Source organism: Lathyrus oleraceus, chromosome 2 (genome assembly GCF_024323335.1).
Source record: "Lathyrus oleraceus cultivar Zhongwan6 chromosome 2, CAAS_Psat_ZW6_1.0, whole genome shotgun sequence".
NCBI lineage: Eukaryota > Viridiplantae > Streptophyta > Magnoliopsida > Fabales > Fabaceae > Lathyrus > Lathyrus oleraceus.
The window spans coordinates 58,979,642-59,003,171 of NC_066580.1; the positions used below are offsets into that span (position 1 = coordinate 58,979,642).

Here is a 23,530-nt window from a genome sequence, read left to right on the forward strand (position 1 = left end):
TAGGTGTGGTCATTGCAAGGCTCTTGCTTATGTAAAAATATTCTCTTGTTTAAAGACTTCTACCATACCTAACATATAATCTTAATTTGATAATTTTTACTTTTGATTAACTATATTAAGATTGATTTTAATACTGTTTATACTATTTATTTAGACTTATGAAAATGTTTCTGCAGTATTCAGGTTGGAGGATAAAATACTTATAACTAATGTCGATGCTGACAAATACAAAGATTTAGTAGGGAAGTGAGTTCAGTAACATATTTTTATTTAACAAACACAAGGTTGTTGTTTTTTTTTTTAAAAATATTTTTTATTAGGGGTTTATTTTTATTATTTGTCCTGAAATTCTAAAAAATCAGGACCGACCTTGGTTTTATATATATATATATATATATATATATATATATATATATATATATATATATATATATATATATATATATATATATATATATATATATATATATAAGATTCATTGAATAAGAGTTGTATTTGATATATATTTAGTTAAATAAATTTAAAAAGTATTTGTTTTAGAAGGGAGTATTTTATATAGTTAAATGCATATTGATAATTCTATTTAAATTTAAATGTTAATTTGAATAACTACTCAACTATCTAATTCTATTCCTAAATCACATTTGATTGATCAAAATTTATGCCATTTTCAAAAATTACAATCTTAAAAAAATAAAAAAAAATTAGATTTATTTAATAATTAATATATTTAGATATATTATAGATTAAATAAGTAAATTATTCAATGAATGTAAAAAGTCATTTTTTTTTTAAATAGAAAGATAAAATGGATTATTTTCTATAAAAATCTTTTATAGTTCAATGTTTCATTCAGAAAATATGCATGAACAAATTGTGAAATTCAAACCAAAAGGGGTAAGACAATGGAACAAAAATATATTTCCTTTACTTCGTATGTAAATTCAAACACAACACAATCCTTCAGTTTCAATTTTTCATCTTTTTTTTTTATTGTTGTGCAATTTTCACAATTCCCAGTACCCTTTTCAATGGAGTCCTTGATTTCTCTCGAGGGTCACATTCAAGCCTTCCCTTCATTCTCATCCAAACCCAGAACCACGATTCCTCCAACTCAATTGAATACTTATAGAGAAAACTCCCTTTTTAGTTTTTCTCTTCGAGCACAGGTATATTTTTCATGCAAATTTTTTGTTTTTTTTGGTATTATTTTAGTTTTTCTTGTACATTTATGAGTCTATGTCTTTTTATTTTGGTTTGATTTAGAGAAACCCTTTATGCTTTTGGAATTATTTGGTGTTTTTGATTAGGTGAACCCTAATGAAGGTTCAACTACAATAGCCACCTCCAGTGAATCTAGTGAATCTGTGGTTGAAGCTCTCAAAGTTAAGGAATGGGAAGTAGGAATGTTTCAAAATGAGGTTGCTGCTAACCAAGGTATAAGAATAAGAAGAGCACCACCAACTGGACCTCCTTCTCATTACGAAGGACCTTTTCAATTCCGGTTGCAGATCGAGGAAAACACCCCGCGTAACATCTTGGAAGAGATCGTGTGGAACAAGGACAAAGAAGTTGCACAGGTATTATTATTTGATTTGCCTTGTGTTCTATTGAGTTTTTTTTTAGGTGTATAATTCGTTGTTTTTCAAGAAATCGATAGCTTGGGATAATGCGAACTATTTGGTTTTCAGCTAAAAGAAAGAAAACCTCTTGGTTTGGTTAAGAAGGCTGTTGAAAATGCACCTCCTGTTCGAGATTTTATCGGAGCTCTAAGGGCGGCAAATGGACGAACTGGATTGCCTGGATTGATCGCCGAAGTGAAAAAGGCTTCACCGAGTAGAGGCATTTTGAGAGAAAACTTTGATCCAGTAAGTTTGTTTTGTTTTCACTATGATTTTTTAGGATATAACTCTTCCTTTCTGTTTTTTTAGTCACAAAGATGTTCGCCATTGTTTAACGAGTTCTCTCTTACAGGTTGAAATTGCTCGATCTTATGAGAAAGGCGGAGCAGCATGTCTAAGTGTTTTGACAGACGAAAAGTACTTTAAGGTAAACGAACTAACTTCAAATTCGCTAAAAGCTTCTTACAAATCGAGCGCTGCTAAATGCTAACTAACTCTAACTTGAACTCGTTTTTTGTCCAGGGAAGCTTTGAAAATCTCGAGTTAATAAGAAATGCTGGAGTAAAGGTTTGCTTAGTGAATTGCGTTAATCCTTGATATACGATTTTTTCTACGCTCAACTGCTCCGTGTAAGCCATGCTGATGACACTAGAAAAAATATGCAGTGCCCTTTGTTGTGCAAAGAATTCATCATAGATGCTTGGCAACTCTACTATGCTCGTTCTAAAGGGGCAGATGCAGTCCTTCTAATTGCCGCTGTTTTACCTGATCTTGACATCGAGTATATGGTTAAGACATGCAAATTACTCGGACTGGCCGCTCTTGTTGAGGTAACGTTGTCGCTTCTTTATCTCTTTCGTTTACGAGAATGACGTCCGACTTGAATAAAACATTTTTTTAGCTTTTTGATACTTGATCTGTATGCCATGTTTCTTATTTGTGCTGAATCTCGGGTTTATATTTTTCTTTTCGATTTTTTTTGTTATAATGTAGGTGCACGATGAGAGGGAGTTTGACCGTGTTCTTGGAATAGAGGGCGTTGAGCTTATCGGCATCAACAACCGCAATCTTGGTATTTTACATCAACCCTATTATTCTTTTGTTGCATGTCAATATCTGAATACTTAAACTTAAGGATTCGAACAATCAATTATGGCTTCTATTTTTTTGGTTGCAGAAACATTTGAGTTAGATATCAGCACCACGAAGAAGCTTCTCGAAGGGGAGCGCGGAAAAATAATCCGCGAGAGAAACATAATTGTACGCGTTCAAAGAAGTTCTATTAGATTTTAACTTATTGAAAAGAAATTTGATTTTAAACTGATGATTCATGATTATGTGGTTTGTTTAGATGGTAGGGGAATCTGGTTTGTTCACTCCTGAAGATATTGCCTATGTACAAGAAGCAGGAGTTAGAGCTGTAAGTATTGAGAATTTCATTTCTATGAATATTGAAGTCAACTTTTTATATAAGCTATTATCTGTTTTCAATAGCTATCTTAAAGAGCTTATGAAAATAAGCTGAAATTTTCTGCAGGTTTTGGTGGGAGAGTCTATTGTGAAACAGAATGATCCAGGAAAGGGAATTAGCAATCTCTTTGGCAAAGATATATCAGTTTGAGTTGACAGATTTACATAGCAGATTAAGTGGCTGTTTGGAACATCTTTTAGTTATCGCATTCCATGATTTCTGAGAATATGTTCGTTGTCAACGTGATTTTCGCTGTTTCCAAACACAGACTTATCGTTTTGTGTTTTCTGTAATTGGTTGTACTAAGTTATAATCAAAATTTTGTCAGCTGCAAACATATACCAAGAAATCTTTTCATTTGACAGTTTTTCATTACAGATTATAATAAGATTCTTCATTTGATTCCTTTTGCATTTGCTTATACTAAATGATCAAAATTTTGTCAGCTGCAAACATGTGCGATTTATAATTAAATTATAGCATATTGTGAGATATTGATTATCTGGTACATCTTTTTTGTGTCCCTATTGTATTGAAATTCATTTGGTATATCTTGTCAATTTACAAGTTTTACCATTGCTATTTTCTCTATTTCATTGATCTAAACAACATCTATTACAATGAGAAATATTCTAAATAGGCATTGAAGTTGACACTCCACTAGTCCTTATTGCTTCTCCATTGAGCCTATTGATGTAGGATTTTAACAGATTGTCTTTTCCTTTTCTGATGGATTCTAAGCTTTCTATTGACTCAAGATGTCAGCGGGACGCCATAAAATGTGCGTTTCTGGCTGTTTATTAACCCTCTAAACCAGAGCATTTCCCCTACTATTAGGTTAAGGACAAATAGTTTGAATTTCACGGGGCCTCATGACCCTCTAAAGTTCAGCAAGACGTCAATTAAGTTCCACGTGTTTGTCAAGATTAGTTGTTTTGATCGTAAGTCCCGATTCTTAATGATTTGTGGAGTTCCCTTCTGATGGAGAACTCATTGATTCTTCTGCTGAAGGTGTTTTAGAATGAGATATCTTCGTCCATATCGAAACTCTCTAAAGATGAAGAATATGAGGAATGTTAGAGACAAAAAGGCCCTAACTTCTTATTCAGTTGCCTTCAGGTTTTGATTCGGATGTAGAACGTCCCCTCGCTTTGGGGGTGGGGGGGGGGGGGGGGGGGGGGGGGGGGGGGGGGGGGGGGGGGGGACAACTTATGTGTCTCTAGTTGTCGGCTCTTTGAACATCTTTCAATGTGGTTTGGAACCACGCCATTGTGGAGCTTTGAGGGCGAGACATGATCGAGATCTAGAGCCTTGACTTCTTGACCTCAATCGTTACGAAGCTCTAGGGTTGCATGTTGTCTATTGATGACTTCTAGTAAGTTTCTTAGCAAAGTATTTGTCTCATCGTTTTATGTTTGGTTCACTTAGGTGAGATCTAGAGGTGTGTCTTTTTCTCACTAAGTTTCCTTTCCCTGACGATGAGGTTTCATTATTGATGATAATTTAATGTTTGACTTAAAATTTGGTGGAGGTTGGATTTGATTCTTTAGGTTTAAGGAGGAATCGTTAACCATTCTTCAAGGTGGAGATTTCTTCTTACCCCTTCACTAGACATAAATTATGGGAGATTAGAATGAATCATTCATTCTCTTTCTCAATTTTCCATTATGATGTTTGAGTAGGTAGTTTGAATGTTAAATTTTATTCTCGTAGACGAAGCCAATGTTCATATCGGTAAGAAAACATTCATTTTGTTATGAATATAGTCAGAGATAAGTGATTCTCGGAAGAAATCTTTTTTCCAGTACATCTTCTTGAAGGGGTTCGTTACCTCAGAAAAAGATGTAGCAGGTACAAACACTTCAACGACCAATTTAGTTACTATCAGAGGTGTGAGGTATTTTAGTCAAGGACTTTGAGTATACCTTAATTTGTTGTTTGTGGCCTTTACCTAAGAGTTTTTCTTGGGGTTTTAAGAGATCGAGATCTAGAATTTTCATGTATAAATTGTCGTTGAGATAGACAAATGATGGAATATAATTCATATTATCTTTTGGTAGTCCTTTTTTTTTTGTCATACCATCTAATTAGAAGTTTTTCTAGGGCAAGTCAACACATGTTTCATGGATCCTAGAATTTTCCTTTTGGTTTACAACTATCGGTATTATATCTTTTGATGTTATTGGTATGACATCATTGAAGAATATAAGTGTAGGAGCATTTAACTTGGCATCCCCGAATTAAACCTGGTACCCCCCATTGCTGGAGAGGTAGTTGGGGAGGTTACTGGAGCTAGAGAGGTTGCTGAGGTGGTCCATCTAGATGATGTTGTTGTTGATCTGGTCCCATTTGTTACTGTTGACACAGAGGTTACAACTCCTTCGACCGAGCCCTCTATGCATATTGACGGAGGATTCCCTGGAGGACCCGTTGACCAGTCGGTGCTTACTGAGTATGCAGACCATGTGGCATTACGACTATGGGAGAGAAAGGTATATGTCTCTTATGTTTAATTTTTTTTTATTAATGTGCCATGAAGGGCAACTACAAATGTTTTTTATATTTGTTTGTCACAAGACCGTCCCACACTGAAGGTGACTTCGCACGGGTCGAAAATGAAGAACTTCCTGAAGATTCCGATGCATGAGCAGGTCAGCCGGATTATACGGGATTTTGAGCTATTTGATTTTTCCTACTACTCATTCGCCGTGCTTGACACGCTGTAACTTATTGTGTTTGTTGAGAGATGGCAAAAGGAGACATCTTTATTTCATCTTCCATTTGGGGAGATGACTGTCACTGTGGATGATGTCTCATCTTTATTCCATCTTCCCATCAGAAGGAGATTCTGGACGACTCATGTTCTTAGCATGCCGCTTGCATGTATGACTGCTGCACAAGATTTAGGAGTTTTTAAGGAGGGCGTACAAAAGGAGTTTACCTCCAACAGGGGCGCTCACCTTTGTTTGTCTTGGCTTCGACAGACGTACGAAGAGCTCATAGCGGCTGGGAGTTATGAGGCTGTCATTAGGGTGCACATGTTACATATAGTAACATGTACTCTCTTTGAAAGCAAGCTAAGTGTTTATATTGACGCCCGATACATGTGTCTATTTAGTAGCCTTGACGTTACCAGTTGGGCTTGGGGTTGCAGTGCATTAACCAACTTGTATACAACACTTGGAGTGGCAACAATATTTGAGACCAGACAACTTGCTGGTTATTTGAGTCTGTTACATGTATGCTTAAAATTATTATTTGTTGTTAATTTCTTATTTAATTGTTACAAATAAAATTTCTCATTTATTATTTTTTATGTCTGTGTTTTGATATCATTGTTGGATATACGAGCATTTCCCTACCATTTGTGACAGGAGGGTGCAACACTCCATAGTGGAGGCCCTACGGGCGAGGAGATGGAATGGGAAACAGTCACATCCGGGTGGTGTTGTTGAGTACCAGAAGAGGCTCGATACGCTGACTATAGATGATGTCATACGGAAACCATACAATGATCATAGAGTCCACCATGAGTTCAAGAAGTCTTAATTATATTCAGGTTATATACGGCGGAAGACCATGGTTGCTAGAAACTTGCCCGAAAGGTGTTGTGACAATATGATTATGTTTAGAGTATCCCACAATCAGTTCCAAATATACCATCTACAGACATTGATTGGTGGTTTCAGAGTAACTTCATCAGCTCTGGCCATTCCATTAGTGATCGAGCAGTTAGGGTCAACACCCATCACAGTGTGATGATGGTTACTTATAGTGGTGCCTCACTGTATCACACCCTCGCATCATTCCAGCATCATTCCATCTGTTGAGGATATAGGTAATGTTAGGCCTTCTGATGTTGGGGTACCTATTGATGATGTGTCGATGTCGCCTCTTACAGCTGATGCTGATGACCAGCAACGCCTCCATATGATTGCAGTTATTATGGATAACTATCATACCCTAATTTTTAACCCTAAGATCCCACATACCATTTGCATCCTTGCATACAAACAAGATCACATCTTGGCCCTTCCCTCTCATCTTTAGGGCTTGCCTTTTGCAGAGATGATTAAGCACCTCTTTGTTGGTGTTTTACCTTTTGTGTTTATATGTTCATTACTCATCTAACCACTAATCAAAATAGAAAAAATATGTTTTGTTTTCTTTAAGTTTATTGTGCAAGGTAGGGCTTTTTTCATCAAGAGCATCAAGCATGGCTCCTCAGCTAGGGTTTATTTTGATTCCTCAACAAAGTGTGTTCAACCATTGATTCTCAATGAGTTTGTCTCTTAAAATATGATCTATAAGGTCCTCAAGCATCTTTCAATCTCATTTCGACCAAGAGCATCTCAAAGTTTTGTTGCTTATTTCTCAAGAAAAGTCAAAGGTTCATGAGTTTATTTTCATGCCTTCTTCAACAAGCTACTTCAAAATTTGAGCAATTTAATCAAGAGACATTCAAGGAAATCTTATTTTGAGTTCATATGATCATCCATGTACATCGGAATGCAAGAAAAGTTCAAGTGCGCAAGTTTATTCCAAGAGGTTTGACCAAAAAGTCAACCTTTGAAGTCAAAATTCCAAGGATCAGAACTCCTTCAATTCTCAATATTTTTGAATGTTTATTTTTTCATATGAATATTCTCAACATCCTCTACAACTTATCTTTACATGACAACATCCTCTACAACTATTTTCAAGTGACTTTTTCTCAACTTTCAAGGTTTATAACTTCTTCAATTCTTAACATTTGAGGCTGATTATTTTTGCATAATATGAGTTTTGATGCCCTCTACAAGTTTTCTTCAAGGATCAAAGTCAAAATATGCTTGGAAAATCATGGAATTCATTGAGACATTACAGGTCATTTTTAGCCATTTGATACTTAGAATTTTCTAAGTTACATGACCAGTTTTTCATGCCAAATTCTACATGCCACAACTTTGTGATCAAGTATCCAAATGCAACATTTATTGGCACATTTTAATCTTTGTTATGATGTCAACACATTGCAAAAAGAATGGGATCAAAAAGCCTCATGAGCATGATGCCCCATTGAGTTGAACATGGTGACTTGAAACTGAAGAAATCACCATGGTCTGAATTGGAACTTCACTAATTCTTAATTACAAGCCAAATTACCACGCGTTTTGGACCTAAACATGTTTAATCAATTCTTCAGAAGTTAATTGACCCTTGAAACGTATCATTTGACTGAGTTTTGATGGATTGCAAGTCACACTTTCCACACATTCTGATCAAATTCGTTTTGTATGAATTAAGCTTGATTCCAGATGTATTTGGATCCAAACACATTCCCTATAAATAGAGGAAGCTACTGCATTGATTTGCAGGCTTTTGAGAGCCAAGAAATCTCTGCTCCACTCTGAAAATTTTCCAAAAAATTGAACTATCGTGTTTTGAACTCCAACTTGTTTCAATCCAATTTCTTGATTCCATTAGCATCTTCGGTATTCTCTGAAGCTTTTACAACAATTCCGAAGCTCCAAGAACTTCTGAAGTACTCTAACCAGATCGAGCTTCATCAACTTCTGATCACCATTTGGACAAGGTAGTTTTGAGCATCATTTGAACTCAAACAAGTTACCACAATGTAGTCCTTCACTCTCTGATGCTTTCCCCTAACTTATCTAGTGTTGATTGATCGTGTTCATCATTTAATTTTATTTTTCGTGGCCTACTTGATTTTGAAACTTCTCTGAAATTCCCCATGCTCAATTTAGATAAATGAATTTGGAGCATGAAGTTGAATTCGTGATGAGAAGGCGATCAAATTGATGGTGGTCTCGTGTTCTGAGTTTACCAAACGATGAAACTACGGTGAAGTACCATCGGGGAAGATGACCAGATTTTATCTCATGTCATCTGAGTTTGGAGACACGCTGGACATTTGAAATGTTTTAATTGGTCCAATTTGAATTAGATCTCGTGTTTTATTTTGAATAATTTCCACTGTGCGCCTCAGCCTTGTGATTGTTGGATCTGCCACATCAATTAATGAAGTCAGATCCAACGCTCCGTGTTTTTTCTGATTTTATTTATTTTTCTTTTTTTATTTTAAATTGCATTTTCTTTTAAAATTCATAGAAAATTCATTTTACATCCAAAAAATACCAAAATTATTTCTAAAATTCTCTTTTATTTTTCTTCATCTGATTTTTATTTTTCAACATTTTATTTTCTTAATTTTCTATTTTTCTTGAATTTTCTCTTTTATCATTTGTTTTAATTGGTTTAAAAATACTTTTATGTACTTTTAAATTCTGAAAAAATTATTTTATGCTTCTTATTTTATTTCCAACCGTCCATAATTTTCTTGGCCATTTATTTGGTGTTTTGAAGAACTTTATGGATTTTCTCTTTTATTTCCCTTTTAAAATTCATTTTAAAAATGTTTTTGATGCATTTTATTTTATCCTTTTGCATTTTATATTTTTTTTTACCTATGTTGACTTCTGTTGGCCTTGGATCATGGTTATTTTGATCATAGGTCTCATCAAACTCAATGCTTAGGTGTTGATGCGGGTGAAAACCCTAATCCACCAAAATGGGTGATTGATTTTGATGATTACTTGATCAAATTTAGGTGTGACCTCTCTTGTCCTCTTCTTCTTCATCTCTTTCTTTCCCTCTTGATCAATTGGATGGTTTATGTCCATCTTGTTCATGGCGTGTGGATTGGTGCTTGATGAACTTTCATCATTTCAAATCTACCTCTTAATTGATCATGGATCATTTAAGGTAATTTGGATTGATGCATAACTTTGTTCTAAGCACTAAGAAGTATGGATTAATGTAATGGACCACTCATCTAGCCTTTGTGCTTGATCAATTCTTTTTTTTTGTGTGACATAACTTTAAGAGAATGATTTATATATCATTTCTCTAGCATGTATTAACATAGATATTATTATTGACCGACCTCAGATGGTTGCGACTTCTACATAAGTCCAATTGTGATTGCTTAACATGACGCTAAATTTGTCCCAAAAGTAAGTCATTTTCAAAATTGAGATTGTAAGTCTCATATTACCCATGGTATTGTGTGAAAATATTGCTTCCTTTTCATTTGTGAGAGCTAGTGGTATACTTGTTGAATTTTATCCAAGTTTGAGCCCTTCTCATAGGTGATGTAAAGGTCCACATTTTCATGCTTGTGGGTGAATAGTTGAGTGTTCACCAAAAAGTGACAATTTGCCTTTCCCTTTTTGATTACTAATATTAGCTTGTATTAACTTTACTTTAATGTCCTTTATCTTATGTTCTTTATCCTTTTGTCATTTACTTTATGCTTTTATTTTAGCATCACATATCATATTGTTTATGCCTATATTATTTGTTCTTTGTCCATTTTTATTTCTCTTTCTTTAAAAGACATTAAGAAAGGAAAAACTCCTAAAAGTTTTGGTTCTCTGGATTCATGGACTTGCGGTTACTATCTATAGCATTATTGTAGAAGTTATGGACTTAGAACTAGGACCTTGACCCTTGCTTTGGAGGCTTGTGATTTGAGACCTTGGGATTCATATGGTACCTTTGACTTTGGACTTCTTTTGAAGACTTGGCTTGGTTATTCTGGTTTCATCTTACACGTGATTTATTCTTTGCTTATTTAACTTTCTTGAGGCTTAATCCAAAGGAGGGAATTCTTTCTTGACTTATGTCATAAATCCTGCTATCTCTCGGTCAGATCTTTCCTCCCTAGATTTTACTTTATCCTATAGGATAATCTCTTCTTCTCCTCTCCTTCTTTAATTTTCAAAATCTTTTCTATTTTCCAAAACCTTCTTGTTTTAAACTTGAATCATTTTCTCAATAAACCTTGACTTTTGTCAAGTAATTTTCAAAACCTTTTTCTTAATAAATGCTAATATATCTTAAGCATATTCAAACCAATTTCAAAAGACTTAAAAAACACATAACCCATTCAAACTATTTTGTGCCCTTAGTGCATTTTTTCTTTTAAAACTTTTTCTTAAAGTTTAGACATGGGTCATTTCCATAGTTGAAATATAACTCTCCTATCCCCGTAGTATTGATGATAATTCTTTTCCACCTAAGAGAACTAGTGACATACTTGTTGATCTTTATCCAAGTTGGATCCTTTCTCTATGGTGATGTAAAGTTCTCATACTTGTGGGTAACTAGTTGAGTGTTCTCCTAAAAATGAGAAAATGCATTTTCATTAAAAAAGCATCAAAACAAACATCTTTTTTATTTTTACCATGAACTACGAGGTTTTAATCCTCCATTGCATTTTATTGGTACGTAGGCATGAGTCTCAGAAAGTCTTGGCAAACACAAAAAATCATAAAAAATATTTCTTTTCTCATATCTCAAATCTTTTGCAAACAACATCATTTTAAAGCCAAAATGCACAGATTTTCAAAGAGGTTCCTATAGGGTACTATAGATGTTTAAGGTGCTAATACATTCCCTTTTCATAACTAACCCCCGAACCCTTATCTTTTTTTATTAGTTTTTATTTTAAATCTTCTTTGAGTTTTGTTCATTCTTTTTTCCCTTTCCTTTGGAAATAATAAAAGCGTGGTGGCGACTCTTGCTTTGTGAGTTAAGTTAATCAATAACTTAATCTCAATTTTTTTACCGCTACAATAACCTCATGGTTTTGGTGAACCCATATGGCGAGGTTTATACTCGATTAGCTCGGCCTACACGCATAGCCCATGAGGGGCCTATTTAGACATCTTTTATATATTATGTATTATTTGTATATTACTCAGACATCTTCATTAGAAACTTTTTTATTAGATAATATTTTTGATCTTTCATTCATGCAACATCAACATAAACTAACATTTGATAAACAATTACATAACTTAAACATAACTTAAAAAAAAGGTGATAAATAAGAAAACCTAGACACTACTAGATGATTTTGGATGTTTCATCATCTCCATTATATCGTCGACAAATCTTGAAATCTTAGCATCTAACTCGATTGGCCCCTTTGTTATCCTACGACGAAATGATCTCCACATATCCTTCACATCTTTATCCGTCTTCAACTCAACAAGGTTGTATTTCACCCTCATGTCAGTATCAATTCAATTTTCATGAAACTCGACCTTTCTCACCTTTGTGTTCTGGTATCTGGAAAAAATCATTGAACTTGGACGTCAGGCCAACGAGAGATGCGGTGCCATCTGGAAGCCGGACTCTACGGGAGGTGAAGCTCCATTAAAGTACACTTCTGCCTTAATCAAAAATTAAGTAAGAGACATTTTTTGAGATGTTTTTATTAAACAAAGGATGACCCCCACCACACACACACACACACACTATTTATACAACTTTTCTTTTACTCTAGATCATACAAAATTGTCGGTGCAATCACAACCATCTAAAATTGTCGACTAAACCCTTGGCGTTTAAAATTTCAAACAAATAACACTACTGAAAATTTCACTTTGGTTGAAATTTTCGGTATCACCTAGTAAATTTCAATTTTTCAGAATTATTTGGAACATACCGAAAATTTACATTATAATACTTGAAATTTTGTTCGTACTAGAAATTTCATTTTCACCTACCGGAAATTTCAAATGTAACTCATTCAAATTTCAATCAAGGGCAATTTTGGCAATATAAACATATGGGGGGTGTCAGGTTTGATTGGGGGGTGTCAAGTTAAATGATCTAAGTGTAGACACCACTTGTTTTATTTGGACTTTGTGCATTTGGGCCTCGTTCATCATTGGGTAGTTACTGTAAGAACAAAAATTGTTCTACAACAGATTCCTTGATTTTGATGATAACAAAGGATGAAACCAAAAATGGCACCCTAACGAAAAGTTTCTAAGTGTGCAGGATTCTAAAGAAAGAAGGAAGAAATCTGATGATGTCATCAGATACAAAACTAGATCAGATACAAATTATCAAATGATCAGAAGCATCTGAAGTGGAGACACGTTCAAGAAAGTCTAACTCTGAGCAAAACAGCAATACATTAGTAGCATCTGAACAAAAATACGCTATAGAAGTTCTGACTCTGAACAACGGTTGTCTAACTCCAGAAATTCTCAGCGCTATCTGAAGAAATCCATCAGAACTCAAAAGAGATTAACATCAGAAGAAAGTTTCCAAGATCTCCAGAAACACAAATACTCTGAGCATGGAATTGCTAATCATGAAAGAGTAACGTTTAAGTCAAGAAAAGATTTGCAAATGGATTTCCTAATTGAGAAAGAGACGTTAATCTCCAATCTCAATAAAGAAAATACTACTTGTGGTAAGTAGTCATTTCAAGAAGAAAAAGTCATCCTGCAGAAGCTATTTATGTAATGGCGTAACTTCATCTCAATATCCACCAGTTTCAACTACTACTTCAACGAATATATAAATAGGCTGCAAATTCAACCTTGAACGATTAGCAAGCCAACAAGCCAAAATTATACTGAAACACCAAGTCAAGAAAAACATTCTTTCTCTCTAAGATATTCACGAAGCTTTTGCTTATAACGTGAAAAACTCTTGTTCTTAACACTGTAATATTTGCTTTCTTAGAAGCACTCTAAATTACATAAATCTTTCATTTATTGTTTGTTGATTTCCTCAAGTGACTCTGTGTAGTCTGTATACTTGAGAGGGCTAAGAGATTTTTATCTTAGACGTTGTTTGTAATCTTTCAAGATTAGTGGATTAAGTCCTTGTTGAAGGCGAAATCACCTTGGCCGGGTGGACTGGAGTAGCTTTGTGTTATAAGCGAACCAGTATAAAATCCTTGTGTGATTTTCATTTTGAAAAGCGCTTATTTTTCAAAACAATTCAAACCCCCCCTTTCTTGTTTTTCTCACCTTCAATTGGTATCAGAGCTCCGGCTCTGTTATTGATTTTCTAATCAAACACTTAACCGTGTAGAGAGATCCAGTACGAGAAAAACAATGGCCCACTCAAATGAAAGAGATTCTTACAATGCTAAGCCTCCTGTTTTTGATGGAGAGAAATTTGATTACTGGAAAGATAGAATCGAAAGTTTCTTTCTGGGTTATGATGCTGACCTCTGGGACATTGTCACAGATGGATATACACCTCCAGTCTTGGAAAATGGAGCTGAAGTTCCCAGAAACAAGATGTCAGAAGATCAGAAACGTATCTTCAAAAATCATCACAAGGCCAGAACAATACTTCTAAATGCTATATCATACAACGAATATGAAAAGATCACCAACAGAGAGACAGCCAAAGATATACTTGACTCTCTGAAGATGACCCATGAAGGAAACTCCCAAGTCAAAGAGACGAAGGCTCTGGCGCTTATCCAGAAATATGAAGCCTTCAAAATGGAAGATGATGAAGCTAATGAGGCTATGTTTTCCAGATTTCAAACTCTTATTGCAGGTCTTAAAGTGCTAGACAAAGGATACACAACTGCAGATCATGTTAAGAAGATAGTCAGAAGTCTGCCAAAGAAATGGAGACCTATGGTTACTGCTCTGAAGCTGTCAAAGGATCTGAACAATATCAGCCTTGAAGAACTTGTTAGTTCTCTCAGAAGTCATGAGATAGAACTAGAGGAGGATGAACCTCAGAAAAGGAACAAGTCCGTAGCGCTAAAGTCCAGATCTGAAAGACGGAAACCTGACAGAACCAAAGCTCTCCAGGCAGAAACTGAAGATACTGACGACTCTGAACCTGAAGACTCTGATGATGAAGAAGAGTTGTCCCTACTAACCAGAAGAGTTAAGCAACTCTGGAAAAAGAGGAACAACAACTTCAGAAGACCAAGACCCAGAGGGGATCGATCAGAGTCAACTTCAAAAGGTAAAGCTAACAAAGATATTACCTGTTATGAATGTAAAGAAACAGGTCATTACAGGAATGAATGCCCTAAGCTAAAGAAGGACAACCCTAGAAAAGAAAGCTTCAAGAAAAACATCTTCAGAACATAGAAAGGACTGTTGGCTACCTGGGATGACAGTGAATCTGGATCATCAGAATCTGACTCTGATGAACAGGCCAACGTAGCACTTATGGCTACCACATCCAGCAGCTCAGACGAAGAATCTGAAGAGGTATTTTCTGAACTTTCTCGATCTGACTTAGAATCATGTTTGTCAGAAACTCTTACCTCTTATCAGAAATTAAAACAAAAGTTTAAAAACATTAAAGGCTGTCTTAAAACAAAATTTGAAGAATGTAATGAACTTGAGATAACAATTCTAGCACATGAAGATACAATCAGATCTTTAACGTTAGAAAGAGATGGAGCAAAAACAAAAAGCTCAGAATTAGAAGAAGCGTTGTCTCAAGCACCACAAACTTCAAATAAAATTATTTATAAATATGAAGAAGCCTTTCAAGAATTTCTGAAGAATGGGATAGATAGGAGTATTATGGCATCCATGATTTATGGAGTAAGTCAGAACAATAAAAGGGGAATTGGGTATGATCCTAAGGAAGATAAAACTTCTACAAGTGATCAAATTAAATCTCCTTTTTCATATCACTACACACACACACACAAGAACACAAATTTAAAAATGCTAGAAGACCCAAAGTTATAAGAAACTCTGGGAAAACTAATCTAAAAGGACCCAAGAGATTCTGGGTACCGAAAGATAAGATTATCTATGTTGCAGATATCCTATGCAGCAAAGTTCAGACACCAGTCATGGTACCTGGACTCTGGATGCTCGCGACACATGACGGGAAGAAAGTCTATGTTCCAAAGTCTGGAACTTAAAGACGCTGGATTTGTAGGCTTCGGAGGAGATCAGAAAGGAAGGATCAGAGGCTCCGGAACTATTGGTAATGGTACTCTTCCCTCTATATCTGATGTTCTTTATGTAGAAGGATTAATGCATAACTTGTTATCCATAAGTCAATTAAGTGATAACGGTTATGATGTAATCTTCAATCAAAAAACATGTAAAGCCATTAATCAGAACGATGGCTCTGTCCTTTTCACAGGCAAGAGGAAAAACAACATTTACAAAATAAATCTTTCTGATTTAAAAGATCAAAATGTTAAATGTCTAATGTCAGTTCACGAAGAGCAATGGGTATGGCATAGACGCTTGGGACACATTAGCATGAGGAAACTTTCTCAGCTAACTAAACTCGAGTTAGTCAGAGGCCTACCTAAACTGAAGTTTTCTTCAGATGCTCTGTGTGAAGCTTGTCAGAAAGGAAAATTTTCAAAAACATCTTTTAAAAAGAAAAATGTTGTTTCTACCTCTAAGCCTTTGGAACTTCTTCACATTGACTTATTTGGTCCTGTGAAAACAGCATCAGTTAATGGAAAGAAGTATGGACTAGTCATTGTTGATGATTACAGTCGCTGGACATGGGTAAAATTCCTAAAGCACAAGAGTGAGTCTCACTCTGTATTCACAAGTTTCTGTTCCAAAGTGCAAAAAGAATTTGACTCTAAAATTATTAGAGTCAGAAGTGATCATGGAGGAGAATTTGAAAACAAAGATTTTGAAGAATTATTTGATTCTAATGGAATATCCCATGATTTCTCCTGCCCTAGAACTCCACAACAAAATGGAGTTGTAGAGAGGAAGAATAGGACACTCCAAGAGATGGCCAGAACCATGATCAATGAAACAAATGTAGCAAAACACTTTTGGGCAGAAGCTGTAAATACAACGTGTTACATTCAGAATAGAATCTCTATAAGACCTATTCTAGAAAAGACTCCCTATGAACTGTGTAAAGGAAGAAAACCAAACATTTCATATTTTCATCCTTTTGGATGTTCTTGTTTTATATTAAATACTAAAGAACATCTGAACAAGTTTGATTCCAAAGCACAGAAAGGTATTATGTTAGGATACTCAGAACGCTCTAAAGGCTATAGAGTATACAACACAGAAACCAAAATTGTGGAAGAATCAATTCATGTCAGATTTGATGATAAGCTTGACCCTGAAAAGTCAAAGCTAGTTGAAAAGTTTGCAGATTTGGAAATCACTCTTGTAGAATCTGATAAAACTCCAGAAGAAACTGTCACTCAAAGCTCTGAAGAAATTAAATCTCCAGAAATCCCAAAGAAAGTCAAAAGTCGTATCAATGTATCTGAAGATTTGATTCTGGGAAACAAGGACGAACCTGTCAGAACCAGATCTACCTTCAGAACTTCTGAAGATATTCCTCTGGGACTAGTGTCTCTGATTGAGCCTACGTCTTGTGATGAAGCACTTCAGGATAACGACTGGGTGGCAGCTATGCAAGAAGAATTGGACCAATTCTCAAAGAATGATGTATGGGATCTCGTTCCTAAACCCAGAGGCACTCATGTCATTGGAACCAGATGGGTTTTCAGAAACAAGCTGAACGAGAAAGGAGAAGTTGTCAGAAACAAAGCTCGACTGGTAGCTCAAGGTTACAGTCAACAAGAAGGTATTGACTATAATGAAACCTTTGCTCCAGTCGCGAGGTTAGAATCTATTCGTCTTCTTGTATCTTTTGCTATTAATCATTCTATTAAATTATATCAAATGGATGTCAAGAGTGCATTTCTTAATGGTTATATATCAGAAGAAGTGTATGTCAACCAACCTCCAGGTTTTGAAAATTCAAATTTTCCAGAACATGTTTTTAAACTTAAGAAATCCTTATATGGACTTAAACAAGCTCCCAGAGCTTGGTATGAACGTTTAAGTAGTTTTCTTCTGGAACAAAATTTTATCAGAGGGAAAGTTGATTCTACACTCTTCTGTAAAAACCTTAATAATGATCTCATGATATGCGAGATTTATGTTGATGATATTATTTTTGGTTCTGCTAATATCTCTGTTTGCCAAGAATTTTCTAAGTTAATGCAGGCAGAATTTGAGATGAGTTTAATGCAAGAACTAAAGTTCTTTCTGGGAATTCAAATTAATCAAACTCCAGAAGTCACGTACGTCCATCAAAGTAAATATATTAAAGACGTTCTGAAGAAGTTTGACATGACTGAATGCAACTCTGCAAAAACTCCCATGCACCCAACTTGCATTCTGGAAAAGGAAGAGGTAAGCAACAAGGTTTGTCAGAAGCTCTATCGAGGTATGATAGGCTCTCTTCTCTATCTGACTGCTACTCGTCCTGATATTCTCTTTAGTGTCTGTCTTTGTGCCAGATTCCAATCAGATCCTAGAGAATCTCATTTAACAGCAGTTAAGAGAATTCTTAAGTATCTGAAAGGAACTCCTAACCTGGGCCTGATGTATGAGAAAACATCAGAGTATAGACTCTCGGGTTATTGTGATGCAGATTATGCAGGAGATAGAATAGAACGAAAAAGCACATCTGGGAATTGCCAGCTTCTGGGAAACAATCTAATCTCCTGGGCTAGCAAAAGACAGTCAACTATTGCTCTATCAACTGCAGAAGCAGAATACATCTCAGCGTCACTGTGCACAACTCAGATGCTCTGGATGAAGCATCAGCTAGAAGATCTACAAATCTTTGAGAGTAACATTCCTATCTTTTGTGATAATACTGCTGCTATTTGTTTAAGTAAGAATCCCATTCTACATTCCAGAGCCAAACACATAGAAATAAAACATCATTTTATCAGAGACTATGTTCAGAAAGGGATAGTAACATTGAAGTTCATTGATACTGAACATCAATGGGCAGATATCTTTACTAAGCCTCTAGCTGAAGATAGATTTCTTTTTATCTTAGAACATCTGAACATTAAAAATTGCCCTGAATGAAATGTGGCTCTGAAAAAGTAAAATGAGACTCTGATGCAAACAAATATATTTCTGCCTCTGACTCTGATACTTCTACCAAGTTAAGAAGATATCTGAGTTAGAAATCTTCAGAAACCTATCCTTTGGTATTCCTGAAGATCAGATACATCAACACGTGGAGCTCTAAGCGTCTAACCCTAGAACTTCTAGACAGCTGTCAAAAGAAATCAAAGGTCAGAACGTTTGAAATCTCCTAGAGCAGTGTGCGTACTGTTGGGATTAGACATTCATTAATTAGCTGTAATCATTTTTCCCCCCAAGCGTGCTATTTTGATTTCTGTGCTAACGCTGGAATGTGTGTCGTTTTGCATGTTTTTACTTAGAGTATATAAACACTTTTCTCACATTTCACACACTTATCACTCTCACTCACTCTAAAACCCTAAACCCTTCTCTCAAGCATTCTCTGCAAGTTCCTCATCTTCATAAATCTTCTTCTCTTCACCATGGACGCTCAACAACAAGAAGTCTTTAACTTCTCTCAACAAATGGAATCTAGTTCTACCGCTCAAACCTCAAACACTCAAACTCCAACCGTTACATGCGTCACCGTCACCCCTGTTTACAAAGAACCTCACGTTCTTGACCGAGAACGCCATATCAACCTTTCAACTCCTTTTGAAGGTTTGGATGTGTTGTGCGAATCGCTTGTTGATTTCGAAAACTTGAAGAGGAATGGCGTTGATCTCACTGAAGAGCTTCGTAAACAAGGATGGGAAAACTATTTCCAAAGGCTTTATGGTCCTATTTACCCACTTCTCGTCAAGGAGTTCTGGAGACATGCAGATGCAGATGACAACTTCATCGTCTCATATGTTCTGGGGGTGAAGATTGTTATTACTGAAGGGTCTATTGCCTCCTTGTTGAACATGGAGCGAAGTGGAGGAAAAAGGATTTACAACATTCCTCCTAGGTCAAAGCGCATTACTGATGTTATCAACCCAACAATCTTCAAACCCAACGTTGAAGGAAACCCTTCTAAAAACAAAGAGCTACACCAGAACCTCAGAGTGTGGCTGAAGATTATTCTGGGAACCATTCACCACCGTCCAGCCTCTAACTCTTCTGACTACATCAATGCAGACCAGAAATGCATTCTGTACTGCATTCAGAAGGGTGTGAAGATCTCTCTCCCTGTTCTCCTTTTCAGATATCTGAGAGATTCGGTCAGAGAAACCAGAAATAACATGAAGCCCAGATCCTACACTCCTCTGGGAAGATTGCTATCTGATGTCTTCATTGAACATGGACTGGTAGACCATCTGGAAAATACCAAATTGATGGATGATCTGGCAATAGATGTGGGGAAGCCTCTGAATGCCAGAAACCTCAAGAGTATGGGGATAATCAAGAAAATTCAAGTCAGGCCAACTCTGGATACATCCTGGGATAGTTTGAAAGATCAGAGGAAGATGCCTCATGGCCTTGCCAGATTCTTCAAAAATGAACCCAGAGACGCTGTTGCTATCTATCTTCATCGTCTGCTGGAAGAAGGTGTTGACGTCTCTGATTTCAGCCTCGACGACTGTCTGGACTCTGAAGAAGACTTCGTCAGATACAAGAGAGGTCTGTCTGAAAAGAAGGTAGCATCTCAGGCAAAGAAGGCCAGACTCGGAGAAACTTCTGGAAGCAAATCTTCAGCTCCTCTGAATATCTCTACTGGTAAGTCTGTTCCTCCTGTTACCTCTAATCCTCTGATGGCTTCTTCTAACCCTCTCTCTTCACAACCTATTTATACCACCTCTGATATTTCACCCTCAATCACCAGAACCTCCCAACCTACACCATTTCTAAATATAGCCCGTACATTCATACCTCCCTCTGAACCTAAACAAACCCACCAAAGCACTTCATCTTCATCATCCTCAGCACCAGAATCACCCCCATATGTTTCCCTCTCATCTGACCCAGAATTTTCTGACCCTGATTCCCCAACCATAGCCACAATTTCTGCTCATAGACTTGCTTCACAACAAACACAAACACAATCTGAAGCAACTTCACCTCCACCACAACAAACAACCACCATACCTTCTGAAAACCAACCCTCTGACCATCCCACTTCTGATATCAACCCACCAAACATCTCCGCTGAACCAGAACCAGAATCCGAACCTTTAGATTTAAACCCTCTTTATGCTTCACCTCAAACATCTGACCCTCAACCAGAAGCAGAATCTGAACCCCAACCTGAATCAGAATCTGAACCTCAAACTTTAAATCTCAGCCCTCCAAACTCTCCACCTCATACCTCTGAACCAGAACCTGAACCTGAACTTTCTAAACCTACCCTTAAGGAAGCCATCTTAATGATTGCAGAGGCTTCAGTTCAAAAGGTCGATTCTCTGGTCACTAACTCTGAAATCAGTGATGATCCTGAATCTGTAAGGACACACTGGAACAGAGTCATTGGCTGGATGACATCTGAGGCCTTTAGACTGAAGGGCATCTCTGAACAAGTCAGAAATGGCTACATCAGAGATGCTGAGGCAAGACTCCAGGAGAGACTTGCCAGAGAGGCTGAAGCCAGAAGGCTGGAAGAAGAGAGAATTGCCAGAGAAGCAGAAGAAGCAAGAAGGATAGAAGAAGAAAGACTTGCTAAGGAAGCTGAAATCCTAAGGCAAAAGGAAGCTGAAGCAAAGGCTCTGGCAGATGCATAAGCTCAAGCTGCTGCTGAAGCTGAAGCTCAGAAGGCTCTGACTCTGGGGGAGTCCTCTTCTGTGATTCCTACGGTTCTTCAGACTCTGAAAGAACTCAAGCAAGATCAGAATGAACTCCGGGCCAGAATGGACAAGCAAGATACTGTCAACGAAAACATCCAGAGCATGCTTGCAATGTTGCTTCAGAGAATGCCTCCGCCTCCAAACCCTTAGGCACTTAGGATTTATTTTTTGGCTTGCCTGTTGTCTTTGTTTTTTTTTGCTATCTCTCTGAATCTGATGTTTTTTTTCTTGTTGCCTTTGTGCTTCTATCTATGAATTCAAGTTTTTCTCTTTACTTATTTTCTACTATGTCTTTTTGATTCTGACAAAAAGGGGGAGAAGTAATTAATAGCTCTGATGAAAATATTGTCTAATACCTTAAGCATTCTGCAACATATTTCTCTTAACCTAAACAAACCCACCAAAGCACTTCATCTTCATCATCCTCAGCACCAGAATCACCCCCATATGTTTCCCTCTCATCTGACCCAGAATTTTCTGACCCTGATTCCCCAACCATAGCCACAATTTCTGCTCATAGACTTGCTTCACAACAAACACAAACACAATCTGAAGCAACTTCACCTCCACCACAACAAACAACCACCATACCTTCTGAAAACCAACCCTCTGACCATCCCACTTCTGATATCAACCCACCAAACATCTCCGCTGAACCAGAACCAGAATCCGAACCTTTAGATTTAAACCCTCTTTATGCTTCACCTCAAACATCTGACCCTCAACCAGAAGCAGAATCTGAACCCCAACCTGAATCAGAATCTGAACCTCAAACTTTAAATCTCAGCCCTCCAAACTCTCCACCTCATACCTCTGAACCAGAACCTGAACCTGAACTTTCTAAACCTACCCTTAAGGAAGCCATCTTAATGATTGCAGAGGCTTCAGTTCAAAAGGTCGATTCTCTGGTCACTAACTCTGAAATCAGTGATGATCCTGAATCTGTAAGGACACACTGGAACAGAGTCATTGGCTGGATGACATCTGAGGCCTTTAGACTGAAGGGCATCTCTGAACAAGTCAGAAATGGCTACATCAGAGATGCTGAGGCAAGACTCCAGGAGAGACTTGCCAGAGAGGCTGAAGCCAGAAGGCTGGAAGAAGAGAGAATTGCCAGAGAAGCAGAAGAAGCAAGAAAGATAGAAGAAGAAAGACTTGCTAAGGAAGCTGAAATCCTAAGGCAAAAGGAAGCTGAAGCAAAGGCTCTGGCAGATGCAGAAGCTCAAGCTGCTGCTGAAGCTGAAGCTCAGAAGGCTCTGACTCTGGGGGAGTCCTCTTCTGTGATTCCTACGGTTCTTCAGACTCTGAAAGAACTCAAGCAAGATCAGAATGAACTCCGGGCCAGAATGGACAAGCAAGATACTGTCAACGAAAACATCCAGATCATGCTTGCAATGTTGCTTCAGAGAATGCCTCCGCCTCCAAACCCTTAGGCACTTAGGATTTATTTTTTGGCTTGCCTGTTGTCTTTGTTTTTTTTTTGCTATCTCTCTGAATCTGATGTTTTTTTCTTGTTGCCTTTGTGCTTCTATCTATGAATTCAAGTTTTTCTCTTTACTTATTTTCTACTATGTCTTTTTGATTCTGACAAAAAGGGGGAGAAGTAATTAATAGCTCTGATGAAAATATTGTCTAATACCTTAAGCATTCTGCAACATATTTCTCTTAAAATAAAATTATCTAACTTGGACTTAAGAAATTGCAGAAAGTTTCAGAAACCTCTTTACTTAGAAACTCTGGTAAGAACTTCTGAACTCCCTAGCATTATCTCAGGGGGAGCTTCTGTCTATCTGATCTAATATTATTCATGTTTCATCTGCTAATTAAGGTTGTTTTGTCATCATCAAAAAGGGGAAGATTGTAAGAACAAAAATTGTTCTACAACAGATTCCTTGATTTTGATGATAACAAAGGATGAAACCAAAAATGGCACCCTAACGAAAAGTTTCTAAGTGTGCAGGATTCTAAAGAAAGAAG

The 23,530-nt window shown here is 36.7% G+C and overlaps 1 protein-coding gene across 1 annotated transcript; it reads left to right on the top strand.

Annotated features, from left to right (window-relative positions):
* The first annotated feature begins 835 nt into the window (after positions 1-835).
* LOC127118080 (indole-3-glycerol phosphate synthase, chloroplastic) lies at positions 836-3,498 on the top strand. The gene is made up of 10 exons (XM_051048225.1): positions 836-1,169; positions 1,311-1,580; positions 1,692-1,868; positions 1,975-2,049; positions 2,145-2,189; positions 2,288-2,452; positions 2,616-2,694; positions 2,800-2,882; positions 2,974-3,042; positions 3,160-3,498. The coding sequence occupies exons 1-10, from the start codon at positions 906-908 to the stop codon at positions 3,241-3,243; spliced, it is 1,311 nt and encodes a 436-aa protein (XP_050904182.1). The 5' UTR covers positions 836-905; the 3' UTR covers positions 3,244-3,498.
* Positions 3,499-23,530: the final 20,032 nt, after the last annotated feature.